General features: G+C 44.5%; 1 protein-coding gene across 2 annotated transcripts in view; it reads left to right on the top strand.

Annotated features, from left to right (window-relative positions):
* Utp20 (UTP20 small subunit processome component) overlaps positions 1 to 18,461 on the top strand; it is an 80,996-nt gene that overhangs the window by 41,963 nt on the left and 20,572 nt on the right. The window contains exons 28-43 of one of the 2 annotated variants that reach the window (NM_001191779.1): positions 477 to 620; positions 1,493 to 1,572; positions 3,844 to 4,073; positions 4,695 to 4,854; positions 6,129 to 6,216; positions 6,999 to 7,142; positions 7,396 to 7,446; positions 7,543 to 7,695; positions 8,874 to 9,029; positions 9,678 to 9,818; positions 10,182 to 10,319; positions 12,234 to 12,373; positions 14,575 to 14,657; positions 16,094 to 16,383; positions 17,477 to 17,616; positions 17,843 to 17,999. In NM_001191779.1, the coding sequence (NP_001178708.1) occupies positions 477 to 620; positions 1,493 to 1,572; positions 3,844 to 4,073; positions 4,695 to 4,854; positions 6,129 to 6,216; positions 6,999 to 7,142; positions 7,396 to 7,446; positions 7,543 to 7,695; positions 8,874 to 9,029; positions 9,678 to 9,818; positions 10,182 to 10,319; positions 12,234 to 12,373; positions 14,575 to 14,657; positions 16,094 to 16,383; positions 17,477 to 17,616; positions 17,843 to 17,999 (2,295 nt within the window). The remainder of the gene's footprint in view (positions 1 to 476; positions 621 to 1,492; positions 1,573 to 3,843; positions 4,074 to 4,694; positions 4,855 to 6,128; positions 6,217 to 6,998; positions 7,143 to 7,395; positions 7,447 to 7,542; positions 7,696 to 8,873; positions 9,030 to 9,677; positions 9,819 to 10,181; positions 10,320 to 12,233; positions 12,374 to 14,574; positions 14,658 to 16,093; positions 16,384 to 17,476; positions 17,617 to 17,842; positions 18,000 to 18,461) is intronic. The other variant, XM_006241227.5, reaches the window with a different exon arrangement.

The following is an 18,461-nucleotide window of genomic DNA, read 5'->3' as shown; positions in this document are numbered from 1 at the left end:
GGTCCTTGCCTTTCCGCTCTGTAAACCTATTCATTCTTTAATAGTCTAGTGGAAATTTTGCATAATGTCTGCCCTTCCCAGGTTCGTAAATCTCCTCACATATTGAACTATACATAATTTTCAGTCCCTCATATAAGTATGGACTATGGCTATAGTGCCATTAACGGAGACTCAATGAGTAATTCTACCTGGAGGCTGCACTGTTGTGGTTTCACAGCACACAGGGAATGTCTCGTTAATGTTTGCAGTGCCTCTCCAGCTCTGTGCCTCTACGCAAGCACATCTGTTTGTTTTTATTCATGTTTTATGCATATGAGTGTTTTTGGCTGTATATTGAATCCCCTAGAAATGGGCAAGAGTGCCTCTCTACAGAAACCAGGGTGTGGGGGGGGTATGTATGTATGTATGTATGTATGTATGTTTGTGAGGTGTATATGTGTGCGATGTTTATGTTTGAAAAATATCTTTGTTTGCAGATACAGCTGAGGTTTATTAACCCACTGAAAAATTTAAGACGTTTGGGAATCAAGATGGTCACTGATATCTTTTTGGACTGGGAGTCTTACCAGTTCAGTGCAGAAGAAATTGATGCCGTGTTTCATGGTACAGTTTGGCCCCAGGTAAGCCAGGATTTTACATCCTGCCTGGCTCTTGTACTTCTCCCACCACCCGGACATGAGTGTTGTCTGCTCTCTCTTACATCAACACTGTTTTCTGCAGGTTGTTAGAGCACTGAGTTAGACCGAAAGGTCAAGAGTCAGTGGCATATATACTGAAGGTTAAGTCGAATATGACTGTGCCTTTTAAAAAAGTGACCAAAAAATGTGACTGAACTGCCATAGCCTCTCATGCTAACAAGCACAGGGGAAGATGTGTGTTGTTCCTCCTGCATTTCTTTACTGATGTCTCCACTTGTGACGAGTTGTCATAGGAACTAGTGTAGTTAGCTAGCCCTAGCTAAGAAGGTGATGGGAGGAACTTGATTTTAAGAATAATTTCTAGCTGAAAATTCAGTCCTTTCTGACCATTTGAAACTCCAAATAGCTGGTTTCAGTATAATGGAAACACTCCATGCACCATGCCTGCATTTTTCTGTTGCTGTCAGTTTGCTGTTTCTATATATCTATTTATGTTTGCTGTTACTCTCCCCACTGCTCTGTCTCCACATCTGTCTGTTATGTGTGCTCTCCGCCTGCTGTCTCCACATCTGTCCTCTATGTGTGCCCTCTGCCCTGCTCTGTCTCACATCTGTCCTCTATGTGTGCTCTCCGCCTGCTGTCTCCACATCTGTCCTCTATGTGTGCCCTCTGCCCTGCTCTGTCTCACATCTGTCCTCTATGTGTGCTCTCCGCCTGCTGTCTCCACATCTGTCCTCTATGTGTGCTCTCCGCCTGCTGTCTCCACACCACTGCGCTGCTTACCCTGCTTCTCAGTCGCTCTTGTTTCTCTATCAGTCTGTGGCTTACATTGCCTTTATTTGCTTTATTCCTAGATCTGCAGGCTTGGATCTGAGAGTCAGTATTCGCCTACTCCTCTGTTGAAACTGATTAGTATCTGGAGCAGGAATGCGAGGTAAGACTTCTTTCCTTTCGAAAGGAACGGTGTTTTAGCCTAGTCTACTCAAAGTTGGTCTAAGGACCATCTGCTGAAAGGGAATCACTCTCAGTGCAGGCACAACAGGTAAAGAATTGAATAACACCATGGAAAGATCTCAAAGTACATATTTTTTTTTTAAAAAAAAGTATTCATTTTATGTATATGAGTACACCATAGCTGTCTTCAGACACACCAGAAGAGGGCATCAGATCCCATTACAGATGGTTGTGAGCCACCATGTGGTTGCTGGGAATTGAACTCAGGACCTCTGGAAGAGCAGTCAGTGCTCTTAACCTCTGAGCCATTTCTTCAGCCCCCAAAATACATAATTTTAAGAAAACTAATGGACTTAAAAAATATGTATGATATATCCCAAGAAAAATGCTTATAAACATATTTGTCTATGAATATAAGATAAAACAAATATCTGGACGCGTGAGAAACGTTAAAGAATGAGTCCATCAGTTTTACATACTGAGGCATGTCGCAGTACATGAATCCGCTGTGTAGTGTACAGATGAGAATGAACATGTGTACTCAAATACTGCTTCCTTCTAGTAAAACCATCCAGTGTGCTTCCTTCTAGTAAAACCATCCAGTGTGCTTCCTTCTAGTAAAACCATCCAGTGTGCTTCCTTCTAGTAAAACCATCCAGTGTGCTTCCTTCTAGTAAAACCATCCAGTGTGCTTCCTTCTAGTAAAACCATCCAGTGTGCTTTCTTGCAGCCTTTTAGAAACCCATGTTACACGTAGCCTACAGTCAGAAGTCCAAAGCTGATGCCTAGGCATGGCCTCGATAGGCACGTTCCTCCAGTGTGTGGTCATTGATTCGGCCCTTTGATCTGAGCTGGCCAAGGCAGAAGTAGAAATAGATCATGCAAGCAGGGCACTCACATAAATTCACCATGCTTTGGTGTGCTTTCCTGAAAAACACTCACTTGTTCACTGATGCTGATTATGCCTTTTTCCCACTTCTTACTTGAAATGGAGGCTCTAGAAAGAGCCCGGGAGACTTTCTAGGTCACTGTCTCCTTGTAAAACTCCTGTCAGGTCAAGCCTTGATGTTGATCTGATGGTGCCAGCTAAAATCTTGCCGTTGCCTTTTACAAGTGGGACCATATGGTATAACCAGTTTTTCAAATTTTTTTGTTTTGTTTTCTATCGTTTACCATTACAGCGTGAATATTTCTTGTTATTAAATAGACTTTCCCTAAAACTCCCAAACATTGTTTTTGTCGTCTGTTTCTTTTTTACTAGTAGGAGAACCTGTTTGTTACTAGGAAAAGCCTCGCTTTCCTTATCTTCCCATTTGATAAGGGATTTTGTACCCAGAAGCAGCGTTTTATTTGAGAGGTTTTACAGTGATGCATACAAACAAGCCACCCAGGGCTTTATTCCAGGAAGATAGTCCAGGAGAGCTTGGCCTTTCTTTATTTGGTCCCTTATTCACATCCACGCTGGACATCATTTCAGTGACTCCTGAAATTTTCTCCCTCCCTATCCTCTATCCCCCTGAGAAAGTAGATGATGGGCTGGAGAGATGGCTCAGTGATCCAAGCACGACTGATCTTCCAGGGGACCCAAGTTTGCTTACCAGAACCCTCTTCCTGTGCTATCACTCCATCTGTTTCCCTTTCATATGTAACACCCACCTGAAAAATATCCCAGGGGAGGCTGACTGACGTCAGAATTCCAGTAGCCACAGACATACATGCACAGATGTATGTGAAAGAATTAGTGGATATGTATGTCATAAAGATGCTACTCTTGCCGGGCTGTGGTGGCTCACATCAATGATCCAGCACTTAGGAGGCAGAGGCAGAGGCAGGGGGATCTCTGAATTTGAAGCCTGCTTGATCTACAGAGCGAGTTCCAGGACAGCTAGGACTACACAGAGAAACTGCCCCCTCCCATTATATTAGAGGTGAGGAGATAGCTCAGTAAGAGACAGCACTCCTAGCATCTGTGAGGCTCTTTCTCAGCCCTGCTGCTTCTTAGGACAGCTTGGTAGCTGTAGCAGGCCTGCCCTTCTTTATCTACAATGTGAAATAGTGGTGCCTCGTAGAGATGTCGCAAGATTAAATAGGTGCAAATCTAAGGACTGTAACAACTATAATATCTAGGTGAAGTAATTTCTCTTTATATGCACATGCACTTGCTAACGTCAGTGGAGAAACTCTTATGGAATGCTTTAAACTTAACATACTGAGAAATAAGGTGATCATCACAGTATCTTTCTCCTTGCAGATATTTCCCTCTTCTGGCTAAACAGAAACCTGGGCACCCAGAATGCGATATCCTGACCAATGTCTTTGCAGTTCTCTCAGCGAAGAACCTGTCTGGTGCCACAGCTAGCATTATAATGGATATAGTCGATGACCTTCTCAACCTTCCGGATTTCGAGCCCACAGAAGCAGTGCCGAGCTTGCCGGTGACTGGCTGTGTGTACGCCAACGTAGCAGAAAACACAGGTGCGTGTAGTACACCAAGCGGTGACTCGTCAACGTCGTAGGCAGCCGTTGCTCTCAGCAAAGACTCAGCAGAGCTTCGTGTCTTTTTGCAGACGTGCGTGTGATGTGAAATTCTTTGCACAGGTAGGAGTGTAGATTACTCTCCAGCCAGGAAGTCTCAGCTGTGCTACAGGACACGGGGAAGTGGTCTGCACTGTCACCCCTGAGCCCTTCCTGTCACCTAGCCCAGCAGGTCCCGTGCTGTGACGGAATGGTCTACAGACCCTGCAGGTCTCACGTACATTGTAATTTAGCTGCTGATGTACCTCTTTTAAAGGAGAAAAATTATTTAGTGGTTACAGTTGAATGTGGTTGGGGGGGACTAGGGGCTTTTATGTTTAATGTGTGAGTGCTCTGCATGTACACCTGCAGGCCAGAAGAGGGCACCAGACCCCATTACAGATGCTTGTGAGCCACCATGTGGTTACTGCGATTTGAACTCAGGACTCTGGAAGAGCAGCCAGTGCTCTTAACCACTGAGCCATCTCAGCAGCCCCTAGAGTTGACATGTAAATGTTCATTAATAATTGAATGTTTTCCTTATTTATCATCAAGAAAATCACATATAATGAAGAAGAGTTAATTGAGACCTCACTGTTTCAGAGCCTGTCACTGTAGGAGGGAGACTGATTCTGCCACACGTGCCTGCAATTCTTCAATATCTCAGCAAAAACACAATTAGTGCAGAAAAGGTGAAAAAGAAAAAGAACAGAGCCCAAGTCAGTAAGGAGCTTGGTATTCTTTCCAAGTAAGTAGTGTGTGTGTGCTAGAAGGTGTTAACTTTGAGACAAAATGGAAAGAAAGGTCTTTAACAGTGTGTGTAAGGTCCTGGATCTAATCTCCAGCACTAAACATTCAGACAGAAGAAAGAAAATGGGGTGGAGTGGGAAGGGCAGGAGGAGAGGGAGGAGTGGGTGGGAGTGTAGCTCTGAGTGGAGAGGGAGGAGTGGATGAGAGTGTAGCTCTGAGTGGAGAGGGAGGAGTGGGTGGGAGTGTAGCTCTGAGTGGAGAGGGAGGAGAGGACAGAAGTGTAGCTCTGAGTGGAGAAGGAGGAGAGGGTGGGAGTGTAGCTCTGAGTGGAGAGGGAGGAGAGGACAGGAGTGTAGCTCTGAGTGGAGAAGGAGGAGAGGGTGGGAGTGTAGCTCTGAGTGGAGAGGGAGGAGAGGACAGGAGTGTAGCTCTGAGTGGAGAGGGAGGAGAGGGTGGGAGTGTAGCTCTGAGTGGAGCACATGCTGCATCTTCCAGGCCTCGATCAAACAAAAAATTTGATTGTTCTTCCTTTGCATATCTGCTTAATCAAAGCCTCAAGCTTTGTTAGATCATTAAAAATACTTGGAAGAACAAATTGCATGAAGAGTCAAGCCGGGTTTTTTTTTTAAAGACTTTGGCAGTAAAATTAATAATATATAATCAGTTCCTGAAAGGGCAAAGTTAATAAGAAACTATTTTGTCCTAAATTTTAATGTGAGAGTCACTAAACTTACTGATAACTTGTTATTACTCTCAACAATGTAAAAATGATAAGTTAGGATCGTCCAGTAGCTAGAATGTTTTACTCATGTTTCTGAGTCTTTCTAAGTGTTTGCTCAAGTTCATCCTGGGTGATGTGGTGGTGGAAACATGACAGGCCATTAGGCTCAGAAAGGCCAGAGTCTCACCGACCACCGGCTGCTTCCCAGCCACACCTCAGCTGCTCCGCCAGTCTCTGGTCCTCTCTGAGGAAAATGGGGCAGAGGAATTCCTCTGTCACTGTGCCATTCAGGGAATTACATTGAAATATTGTGTGTGAAACCTTCTATGATGGTGCCTGAGAATATTTCCTTGCAAAATAAGAAGGCCTGCGTTGCCAAATGACAGCGCTGACATCAGGACCACCTCCACACGCAGATACTGTGTGGGTGTTAGAGCGGTAGCCAGGGGGTGAGACACCCACTGCGCGCATCTGCTGCTTTTCCACAGTTTAGCTTGATCGAGAGTCTTCTTCCTGCACATCTATCTAACGTGTCCGTTTGTCCCCTTTAGGATAAGCAAGTTTATGAAAGACAGAGAGCAGTGTTCTCTCCTCATTACACTTCTCCTTCCGTTCCTCCTCCGGGGCAATGTTCCTCAGGTACTGTTCAGAGGATGCTAACTTTGTGTTCAGAGCGTGCTGTCTCAGGCTTATTTGTGTAGGGAATTTTATTACAGAAAACTTCAGGCCGTATAGAAGTAAAACATTTGAAATAGAGGGGGAACTGGGCTGGAAGAGAGGGACGTCATCATCTGCCACCTCAGGAAGACTTCCCCTTCATTTAGCTTCTCCTTCACCCATTCCAGGATTTCCTCTCTCTTTTGAACAACAGTTACCAATGTAGATCTCATTGGCAAAATTGAGTGAAAAGTCTCTTCTTTAATATTCAAACACAAGCTCTGATCCCTGATTGACTGGACCCATGTGTCAGGCATCAGTTGAACCACACACCCTTGACCAGGTAGTCCGTGGCCATCGGCCCACAGATCTGTAGGCGGCCAGAAGGGCTTCCTGTCCTCAGCACGCTCTTGCCCTTAGCACCGCTGTGATGAGATAACGGAAGAGACTTTCAAAATCACATGCATTCTTTATTTGAATTAAAGGAAGAAATTGTAACATTATAGACTCTCTGTTAAGTTAAAACGCTAATTTTTTAAATACCATGAAATTTGTTTTAATTCTTAATCATAACTATTTCCTATGCTATCATAAAATACAAACTGAGCTCAGTGTGGTGGTGCACCTGTAATCCTAGCACTTAGGAGACAGAAGGTGAAGGATCGTTACAAGTAACAAAACCTGGTCTCAAAATTTGTAATATGCCGTGGGGGGTGGGAGGAGGTTTTACGAGATTCTGAAATGCACTTTCTCTTGATTCTCAGGACACAGAGCTTGACATCCTGGTGACCGTGCAGAACTTGTTACAGCACTGTCTGGATCCCTCACACTTCCTCAGACCTCTGGCCAAACTCTTTTCAGTTATTAAGAACAAGTTGTCAAGACAGCTGCTCTGTACTGTTTTCCAGGTATGTTCTTTTTTTTTTTTAAATCCCAAATTGCTGTTTCCTTCCACCCCATAAATCCTGGAGCCGGCCACCTTTGTTGCAGTGTGAGGTCATAGGAAGTTGAGTGCTCGTAGGGCTGAGGAGGGCAGGAGAGTTACGGCTTTATCCCTTAATAACCGAGCTGCTCACAGCCAGAAATGCTGCCACAGACCTGCAAGCCAGAAAAGCTCCCTCCTAAAACTCAGACAGTAAACCTGTTGCTCTTTCCTTTCAGAGTCTGTCTGATTGTGAAAGTGGACTAAAATATATTACAGATATTGTAAAGGTAAGAAAGAAGTCTTACATCTCATTGGCTTCAAAAGTGTTGGTTCATTAATATCGATATAACCCCTCTATGTGGTTGCCTTGTCATTTCTTGTAGCTTAATGCCTTTGATAAAAGACATCTCGATGACATCAACTTTGACGTCCGATTCTCAGCCTTCCAGACCATCACCTCCCACATAAAGGCAATGCAGACGGTGGATGTGGACTACCTCGTCGCTGTGATGCACAACTGTTTCTATAATATGGAGGTAGGTGAGTGGGGTTCATGGCAGGCCCTCAGGCTGTTTGATAGTACACCACCAAGTACTGTGACTTAGTTCCTAAGGTGGTTTATGGAGAAAGGACAAGCAGCTTTAGGGTAAGATTTCTTTTAAATTTCTTTTTTGTTTTGTGAGCTACTAGTGTTTCTCTCATGATTTGAAAGACTGAAAATGTCGATAAATACATGGAAGTGCTTAAAAAAAAAGAAAAACACCCAGTGATACCTGGCCTGGGCGTGGTGGCGGCTTCTGTAACTCATGAGTGGGAGGCAGGACAGAAGGATCGTGGGTTTGGTGCCAGCCTGGTCTACAGAACAGGACCCTGTCCTTTTCTCTTTCTTACTGGTTTGTTCTTTGGTGTGGTGAGGGCGTGTATAGACAGGGTCTCAGTGTGGCATCCTGTCTGACCTGGAACTCTGTGTAGACCACGAAGACCTCAGATTCACAGGTCTTCCTGGCTCCAGCTCTACCATCATGGGACATCACAGCAGGCTGAACGCTTTCCCTGAGCCTAGGGAGGGGAGTGGAGACACAGGATCCTTGCACAGCCTTCTGACTGTTCTGAAACCCACTGAGGGCCAGCACGGTGGCTCATGGGTAAAGGCACTTGCTGGTCAAGACTGACCTGCGTTCAGTCCCCAGGAAACGTGTAAAAAGCCAGATATGATAGCATACATCTGTGACACCTCAAAATGGAAGGGGACTGAAGAATCCTCAAAGCTTGAAAGCTAGCTAACCTGAAGTACTCAGAGCAGCAGAAACGCCGCCTTACCAACTCACTACGTTCTTAAACCAAGAACTCTGGGATTTCTAACCCAGTTACACCAGGCGAAGGTCACTCTTTCTGCCATTTTCCATGATGATCTGATAATCAAAAACTGGCTATAGTAAACCTTTATTCCGCTTGCTCTGGGAAGTAAGCTGGTCTAACGTATGCTTGACAGCACTTCCTGCAATGAAGAACACTTTGCAGTGTGTGTTTTCCTGAATCCCATGTTTTGGTCGTCGCATCTTTCGTCTACCTTTCTTGCTAAAGCACAAGGCACTTATGGGCGTTTGGCTCGATAGCTCCATCAGGGTTTCACTTTCTGGGGGAGTAACACTCTATGTTGTATTACTAGGTAAAAGTTAGTAGGAGAATGACTTGGGTTTTTTCTCTTTGTCAGATAGGAGACATGTCTTTAAGTGACAATGCCAGCATATGCTTAACAAGTATCATCAAAAGACTAGCTGCCTTGAATGTCACAGAGAAAGAATATAAGGAGATCATTCACCGGACTCTCCTGGAGAAACTGAGGAAAGGGCTGAAGAGCCAGACAGAGGTATTATAACTTGTCTTCTCCTTATCCTGTCTAGGGGTGTTCTCCCTCTAGAGAGAATTGTCACCAGGCTTTCTTTCTGAGGCGTAGGTAGGGAGTAATGTGACTTGGATTTTTATTTTACAGTTCTTTTCTTTCTTTTTTTTTTTTTTAAGATTTATTTATTTTATGTATATGAACACACTGTCGCTGTCTTCAGACACACCAGAGGAGGGCATCAGGTCCCATCACAGATGGTTGTGAGCCACCATGTGGTTGCTGGGAATTGAACTCAGGATCTCCGGAAGAGCAGTCAGTGCTCTTAACCGCTGAGCCATCTCTCCAGCCCCAGTTCTTTTATTTCTTACAGTGGAAGAAATGATTTATTTAAAATATGAATGGTTTTTTCATCTACCATCTATTGTCTAGGAAATGGGTAATGACTTTAAAATACTTTTTTTCGGGCCGGAGAGTTGGCTCAGTGGTTAAGAGCACTGACTGCTCTTCCAGAGGTCCTGAGTTCAATTCCCAGCAACCACATGGTGGCTCACAATCATCTGTAATGGGATCTGATGCCCTCTTCTGGTGTGTCTGAAGACAGCTACAGTGTACTTATATATAATAAATAAATAAATCTTTAAAATACTTTTTTTCTCAATTTGATATTTGCAGAGTGTTCAACACGACTATACCCTGATCCTTTCCTGTTTGATTCAAACATTTCCAAACCAACTGGAGTTTAAGGACTTGGTGCAGCTCACTCATTACCATGACCCGGAAATGGACTTCTTTGAGAACATGAAGCACATTCAGGTAGATGCAGTTGCTTCCTCCTGCCTTCAGAATAATGGCCCACACAGCTGTGCCTCGTTGGAAAGAGGGACCTTCTTGTTCCAAGAAGGTTTCAGGGTCCATTCCCCTGGTCTGATATGCAGATTTGCATATCAGATGATCATCTCCTGGGGTTCTCATTTCTTGGTGGCATTGTTAAGAGCTATGGATTGTATATGTGAAAGCAAATCAAAACCCAAGTACCTGCTCTCCTAGAAAGGCCATGGTCTCCTAGTTCCCTGCCTTTACACTTTTCATGGAAAAGGCACTTGGGGCTGAGGCAGGCAGGGGTGGCTTCAGGGGAGCGCGTGCAGTAACCAGTGCATATTTTATCTAACTTTCTAGATCCACAGGCGAGCAAGAGCCTTGAAGAAACTGGCTAACCAGCTCCTGGAAGGACAGGTTATGCTGTCCTCTAAATCTCTGCAGAATTACATCATGCCCTATGCCATGGCTCCAATTCTTGATGAGAAAATGCTCAAGGTAAGCTACTAGTAATGCATGAGCTTTAGTAACCAAGTTAATTCTATCATCACGATTAAACACGAGTAGGTCAGATCCCTTCGCTCCAAGTCTGATACATGGTAAATACTGTGTAAATTGTGAATATGTTTTTGTTACTGTTTGCACACATGGGACAACCACCAAAATAAAGAATTCTCTTCCTAGAAATTTCTAGATCTCTAAAATAATTTTTGGCTTTTTGAGAAGGGTCTCACTGTGTGGCCCAAGTTGACATTGATTGAATTCCAAACTCTCCTGTCAGCTACTTCCCCTGCTGCTGACCTTACAGCAGGCATGTTTCTGTTTGTTTGGTTCCTGGGTTTCTTGCTTTTTGGTTTGTTTAGCAATGGATCTCCCTCTATCCCAGGATGCCCTAGAACTCACCGTGTAGTAGTGCAGTGGTCCTGCTGCCTCAGACTCCGAGCGCAGGGACTGTAGGTGTGAGCCACCATGCCGGTTGAGATTCTTCCTTCTTTCCTTATCCTTGAGGAGGGCGTGGGTGGTTCATTATGTTAGAGTCTGGCCTCGAACTTAAAGCACTCTTCCCTCCCTAGTGCAGGACTATTGTCCTGTACCACCAAACCCAGCCTTAAAAGGTTGTTTCTTTAAATTCCAGTTTTAAAAGCCGGTAAGCAGAACCAGTCGAGGGTCTAAGGCGCTGAAGTATGGATGAGGTGTGGCTGGACAGGCTGCCCAGGTTTCCTCAGTGTTGCTGTAGTGTCTTCAAACCCACTGTGACTTGTAGGATGTATTTCCCAGGACCCTGCTTTATGTCCAGGCTGACAGTCCTCCTGGGAACTGGTTCTAGACAATTTGCACCTGACATTTTTATTAATAAAGTTGGGTTGAACACTACAATCTCACTCCTTATTTTCATTTTCCCTTTTATTCTTTCTGTTGACTTGTCCTGACATTTTTTTTCCCCTCTGCTGCCTTATATATTGGTAACAGAAGTATTTTTATCACTTGCTTTTCCCCTCTATATTAGTTTTAAATGCACAGTAAATACTTTTACTGCTTTATAAATAGTTGTCTTTAAAAACAAAAGGTCAGCTCAGGAGATGGTCTCGTGCGTTTGCTCACGTGCCTATGACTGCTGTGTCTTTCATCCCTACGGTGGGCTGTAAGTATCCCTGTCCTTGGCTGGGCTTTGGTGCCTCTTTCCCTTACTCGGGTATGCTGGTGGGCGCCCTGCTTAAACCCAGAGCCTTTCCTCAAGCTCTTCTCCCTGGCATTCCTCCCTGTGCACTGCCGCTGCTGTGCTCAGCCTCTCTCTGTAACTCACACACCATGAGGCTCTTTAGGGTTCGTGGGAACCCCACAGTTCTCCATGTACAGTAAATTCAGGTCATGGCAATATTCCCTAGCCTTCCTCTTGAGGAACACTGTCTTATCTTGCTGTAATTGACATCCAGGGTCTGACAGCTGGATTCACGGTTTTGTCTCCTCTCCTAGTTTAAGGTTTGAAGGAGCTGAGCAGTGTAGCCATATAGCAGTGGTTTTTTGTTTGGTTTGGTTTGTTTTTTTGTTTGGTTTTTTTTTTTTTTATATTTGTCACAACCTTGGCCCCCCTCACCCCCCTTCACTGCCAGTAGTCTTGAACCAATGTGGAAGATCTGGGCAGAAAGGGTTCAGAGTACATTAATATTCTTTAAATTGATACCATCCTTTTCTGGGGTTAGGGTAGGAAAAGAAGGAAGGACAGCTTATTTGACAAACACACAGTGTCCGAGTCAGTATTTTGTGACAGTGGTTGGTAAACTTCTTTGTGAAAGACAGGAGGTATCATAATTCCTTCTGTGATTGCTGATGGCCTATTGTCCTGTGGAGTGTACCAGATGAAGCCGTGTTTTCTTAGCACTTGTACATTGAAGCTCTTGGCTTACTTCACAGCATGAGAACATAACCATTGCTGCCACAGAAGTCATCGGAGCCATCTGCAGACACCTGACCTGGCCAGCATATGTCTATTACTTGAAACACTTCATCCATGTCTTACAATCAGGCCAAATCAACCAGAAATTGGCTGTCAGGTATAGTCAACTTCTTCGTCTCTATATTTATTTATTTATTGATTTATTGATTTTAATTTGAATCTGTGCCTTTATTTTTTTAATTTTTTAAATTTTTTTTCTTTTCCCTCCACAACCCCCTTTTCTCCTCCCTACTCCTACCTGCTCACCCACCCACCTCAGTGCCCTAGCATTCCCCTACGCTGGATTATTGAGCCTCCATAGGACCAAGGGACTGCCCTTCTATTGATGCCAGATAAGGCCATCCTCTGCTACATATGCAGCTGGAGCCATGGGTCTGTCCATGTGTAATCTTTGGAGGTTTAGTCCCTGGGAGCTCTGGAAGGTCTGGTTGGTTGATATTACTATTCTACCTATGGGGTTGCAAACCCCTTCAGCTCCTTTAGTCCTTCCCCTAACTCCTCCATTGGGGTCCCCATGCACTCAGTCCAATGGTTGGCTGCAAGCATCTGTCAGGCTCTGGCAAAGTCTCTCAGAGGACAGCTATACCAGGCTCCTGTCAGTAAGCACTTCTTGGCATCAGCAATAGTGTCTGGGTTTGGTGTCTGCATATGGGATGGATCCCTAGGTGGGGCAGTCTCTGGATGGCCTTTCCTTCAGTCCCTGCTTCACTCTTTGTCCCTGCATTTCCTTTTGACAGGAGCAATTCTGTGTTAATTTTTTTTTTTTTTCCAGAGCTGGGGACCAAACCCAGGGCCTTGCGCTTGCTAGGCAAGCACTCTACCACTGAGCTAAATCCCCAACCCTCTGTGTTAATATTTTTGAGATGGGTGAATGGCCCCATCCCTCAACCTGGGGCTGTGACTATTCACTGGATATGATCTCTACAGATTCTGTCTCCCCTTTGTTGGGTATTTTAGCTAATGTCATCCCTGTTGGGTTCTGGGAACCTCGTGGGTCCCTGGCATCTGGAACTTTCTAGTGGCTACCACCAGTTCCCCAACCTCCACTCTTACACACCTCTGTTCAAATCCCTGACCCTCTGTACTCTTCCCAACCCCCAGCTCCTACCACATCTTATCCTGCCCCCCTTTTTTTCCTTTCTCCCTCCCAGACCCCTCCTTTTACCTCTGGAGATTATTTTCTTTCCCCTTCTGAGTAGAAGTGAAGCAACCACACTTGGTCTTTCTTCTTCTTGGGTTTCATATGGTCTGTGAGTTGTATCTTGGGTATTCCGAGCTTTTGGGCTAATATCAGTGAGTGCAAACCATGTGTGTTTTTTTGTGATTGGGTTCCCTCACTCAGGATGATATTTTCAATTTCTGTCCATTTGCCTAAGAATTTCATGAAGTCATTGTTTTTGATAGCTAAGTAGTACTCCATTGTGTAAATGTACCACATTTTCTGTATCCAATGGCTCATACTCTAAGAACAACAATTGACAAATGGGACCTCATAAAACTGCAAAGCTTCTGTAAGGCAAAGGACACTGTCAATAGGACAAAATGGCAACCCACAGATTGGGAAAAGATCTTTACTAACCCTACATCTGAAAGAGAGCTAATATCCAAAATATATAAAGAACTCAAGAGGTTAAACTCCAGAGAACCAAATAACCCTATTAAAAATGGGGTACAGAGCTAAACAAAGAATTCTCAATCTTGAATCTCTGAGTAGCACTTAAAGAAATGTTGAACATCAAAATGACATTGAGATTCTACCTCACACCAGTGAAAATGGCTAAGATCAAAAACTCAGGTGACAGCAGATGCTGGCGAGGATGTGGAGAAAGAGGAACACTCCTCCATTGTTGGTGGGATCGCAGACTGGTACAACCATTCTGGAAATCAGTCTGGAGATTCCTCAGAAAATTGGACATAGTTCTACCTGAGGACCCAGCTATACCTCTCTTGGGCATATACCCAAAAGTTGCCCCAACATATAACAAAGACACATGCTCCACTATGTTCATAGCAGTCTTATTTATAATAGCCAGAAGCTGGAAAGAACCCAGATGCCCTTCAACAGAGGAGTGGATGCAGATAATGTGGTGCATTCTTTGTCTTTAAAAGGTAACCTGAACCGTGCTTCCTGAATGGGTCTTTCTGGGGTCTGCACTTACACTCACTGTGTTAATGTCATTATAATCGATGGTGCTCACGTGGTAATCACTTGTACTGTTGATGTCCCTAAGCCCACCTTCACACCCCACCATAGATGATATTGCTAATCAGATGCTATTTCTGTATCTTTCTTGACAGTTTGCTGGTGATCGTGTTGGAAGCATTCCATTTTGACTACAAAACTCTTGAAGAACAAATGGGAAATGTTAAGAATGAAGAAAGTACGTTTCGAAACTTCCTTAAACCAGATTTTCATTTTATTCCTGGATAATTTATGATAATTAAAGATGAAAAATGCACTTTGCAAAATGCATTTTGTAGTAAGCAACAGTTATTGAGTCAGAAAGAAACTGGAATGAGTAGCTTATTCCTTTAGAATCTTATTTACCTGTACAGAAGACGTGTCTATAAAGTGTATAATATAAACATCAGAGCTGCTACCTATTTCCCTAGAGGTCTATCTCCCGAATGTGTGGCCGTCTGTCTATGAGTACCAGCAGTGAGATCCCAGTTACAGACAGACAGACAGACAGACAGACAGACAGACAGACAGACCGACCGACCGACCACTACTTACCCACCTCAGGATCAATCATTCACTCACCATAATCAGACCCACATAGAACAGCTCTTCTCCCATGTGTGTCCTTCTCAGCAACCTGTGCTGTCCTGTCATGTCAGAGTGGCACTGCAGAATGCCCATCACGTGGATACACAGCCAAGACCCTGACCTGCTAGTCATTCTGTCCCCCCAGTAGCCTGCATCAGCGCTGGACCAACCCAGGGTTCAGGGAGCTTCACAGTCAGGCTGAGGGTGAAGAATACCTGTGAGGGACTCTGATTTATGATGCCAAGCCATGGGTCTTTGTTTCCCGTTCTTGATCCCATCTGTTGGTTAAAATGCTCAACAACAGTGAAGTGGGAAATAGACTCCGTGTTTTGAGCAGAGGGGCAGTGTCTCATCATCCTGATAAGAACCTTTCAGGAACCCTGTTAGTTCCCTGAGTAGAAGAGACTGCCTTCAGGGTATAAGATGACAGTTTCACAGCCGTAAATGATAAGAAGAACAGGCTTCACAGCCACCATTTCTCTTTATAGTTGGTGGAATGACAGACAAGTTTTAAGCAGTTACAGAATTTGGTTTAATTCTCAGAATAGTTTTGCAAGGCGGGTGCCTCTTTCCCTTCACTGGTGAAGAACCCAAAGTCCCCTGGGAGTCAGGTAATTCACTAAGATAAGAGAGCTTATGGGCAGGGTCAGGCTGCCTTACCTCACAGTACCTCACTGTGTTCTTGGGTGACCCTGTCCTGGCCAGGTCACACACTTTCATAACTGCCCGTTTCCTGGTCTCGCTCCGTCATTAGATTCTCAACCATGAGGAAATTACCCTTTTACCCCCGCTGCTCCCTCCGCTATTGTACTTATATATAAGGAGGCAGCTCGTCACAACTGCATGACTTTATCATCATGCCTATTCGTCCATCTCTTCCTCATTTTGGGATTAGCTGGCTGTGTAGCACAGGCTAGCCCCCAACTTTTTCATCTTTCTCTCTTAGTTTCTTGAGTGTGCCGTTCAGGTTAAGATGAGATTACAGGTATGAACCCCACACGCAGCCGTGACGTTTCTCTCCTTAATTCAAGGTGACTTTTGTTACAGACACAGTTGAAATGACTGAGTTACTGGAGCATGAAGCTATGGAAGTGGAGGACATGGATGAGCAGGAGAAGGAACAAGCCTCTGAGAGGCTGTCAGACAGCAAGGAGCCATCGGGAGCCCCGGAAGCAGCTGCTTCTGAGGGGACAGCGGCTAAGGAACCAGAATGCATCTCCAAGTCTGTCTCTTTTCTTCCTCGGAATAAGGAGGAGTTGGAAAGAACAATTAAAACCATCCAGGGAGCCATAACTGGAGACATCCTCCCCAGGCTGCATAAGTGCCTCGCAGCTGCGGTAAGGACTGGGGCTGGCGGGTTTGTGTGAGCCTAGTGAGCCCATCACAGTGGGGTGGGCTCCTCTCAGGGTTTCGGTGTGATGTAAGCTTGTGTGTTTCCCTTCATCTCAACATTTCATAGTTTCTTCTCGCAGTAACCTGAGGCGTCGTCTCCTGCGGCAGCCATTACACTGCTTTTTCTATCTCCAAATGGGAGGATGAGTTTTCCAAGCACAAGCTAATGAAACATCAGAATCTAGTTCCCTTTCTGCCTTTTGGCTACTTCTGCACTGTTTAAATATCAGCTTAGGCAGACATGGTGCTCAGACAGAGATGCAGCTTTCTCCTGCTTGACAGGGATGACATATACAGTATATGCTCATATACCTTTCTCTCCCTTGAGTCTGTTTTTCATAGTCTTTCCTTCTTGGTATAAAACATAGGTCTACAAAGTGAGCCATGAGTTGTACCTATGTTACTTCTTTAGAGAGAGAGTGTGTTCTGATATATACATCAACATCTAATACGCATGTTAGATATTCTGCATAGCGACAGTATACTACCTAATACATATTAGAGTACACCGCTATTGTTGTGCAGTACAGCAGCAGAGTTAACTAGCTTTAACAGAGATAACCAAGTAAGAGCACCTGCTGTGCAAGCATGGAGGCCTGAACTTAATTCCCCCTTGCATTCACATAAGAACCTGGGAATGGCTGTGCCGTGTGTCTGTAACGCCAGTGCTATGAGGACGGTGGGCATGGGCAGGTACAGGAAGATGGCTGAGGTTCGCTGGCTGTTGGCCCAGCTCCAGGTGCTCAGACAGTGAGACTGTTCCAAAGGAGTAAGGCAGAGTAATGGAACAGGACATCTGACTTGCATGTCTGTCCCCTTACACACACACACACACACACACACACACACAAGTAAACTAGCAATAGGCTTAAAATAGAAAGTTTGTCTTTCATATATGAAGTTAGGGGTCCAGAAAGTTGGGTGTAGCAAGCCCCAAGATCTGGACAGCAGTCAAAGGAGACAGTCAAATGTAGGGCACAATGTTGGCGCATCTTTGTGGTCTGTATTCTTTGAACTTCCCCTAAACTTTTCTTGCAGACTAAGAGAGAAGAAGAGCACAAGCTGGTCAAGTCGAAGGTCGTGAATGACGAGGAAGTGGTCCGAGTGCCCCTGGCCTTTGCCATGGTGAAGCTGATGCGGTCCCTTCCACGGGAAGTTATGGAGGCAAACCTGCCCAGGTAGTTACATGACAAATGAAAGAAGTTCGGAGAAACCCAACATTTGCTCCTTTCCTCCTGGCCTGTAAATTTATTTTGTCAGGAAGAGAAATACTTCCATGGTTCGCTATAATTCCAAATCCTAACTAGGAATTAGGATTATGAATAATTAAGAGACAAAAAGATAGGCATATTTTTGTTCGTTTCTGTGACATGGTTAGTTACTTTTCAACTTTGTATTTTCTAGTATTTTGCTGAAAGTGTGTGTCCTCCTCAAGAACAGAGCACAGGAAATCAGAGACATTGCACGCAGCACTCTCTGCAAAATAATGGAAGATCTGGGTGTGCACTTCCTGCAGTACATCCTCAAAGAGTTACAGACAACCCTTGTCCGTGGGTATCAGGTAAGTGCAGCGTCTGATCACAGATAGGTTCAGCTTGAGCATTACAAGTCATAATACTTTGGGTCTGTCTTCAGGAAAGCTCGTGGAGCAGGCAGACATCAGCATTCAAGGTCCAGTCAGAGCCAAGTCTGGGGACACTGTCTCTAATCCCAGCATTGGAAGGTTAAAGAGTCTGAGGAAATCAAAGGCATTCAGGGCTGCATGAGACCCTGCATGAGATAGCCATAACCAAAGGTTCCTAGTCCGTATCCATCAGTTCAAAGATCTTAGCTATGGCTTCTCCTTGGCTTGGGGTTACATAGACTTTTTTGACCTTGTGTAGCATTGTTTCTCGGTCTCTAGATCTTAATGAAAATTTATTGTCATGTTTACTTGAAGGTATTGCCAACAGAGCAAATATGAAAATACGAATGAATATGTATTTATGTGTTGAAGGTTTTAAACTTGGCATACAGTATAAGA

The sequence above is a fragment of the Rattus norvegicus genome, chromosome 7 (assembly GCF_036323735.1).
Source record: "Rattus norvegicus strain BN/NHsdMcwi chromosome 7, GRCr8, whole genome shotgun sequence".
In the NCBI taxonomy this organism is placed as follows: Eukaryota; Metazoa; Chordata; class Mammalia; order Rodentia; family Muridae; genus Rattus; species Rattus norvegicus.
The sequence above is the reverse complement of the archived record's forward strand: the minus strand, read 5'-3'. Positions and strand labels throughout refer to the sequence as shown.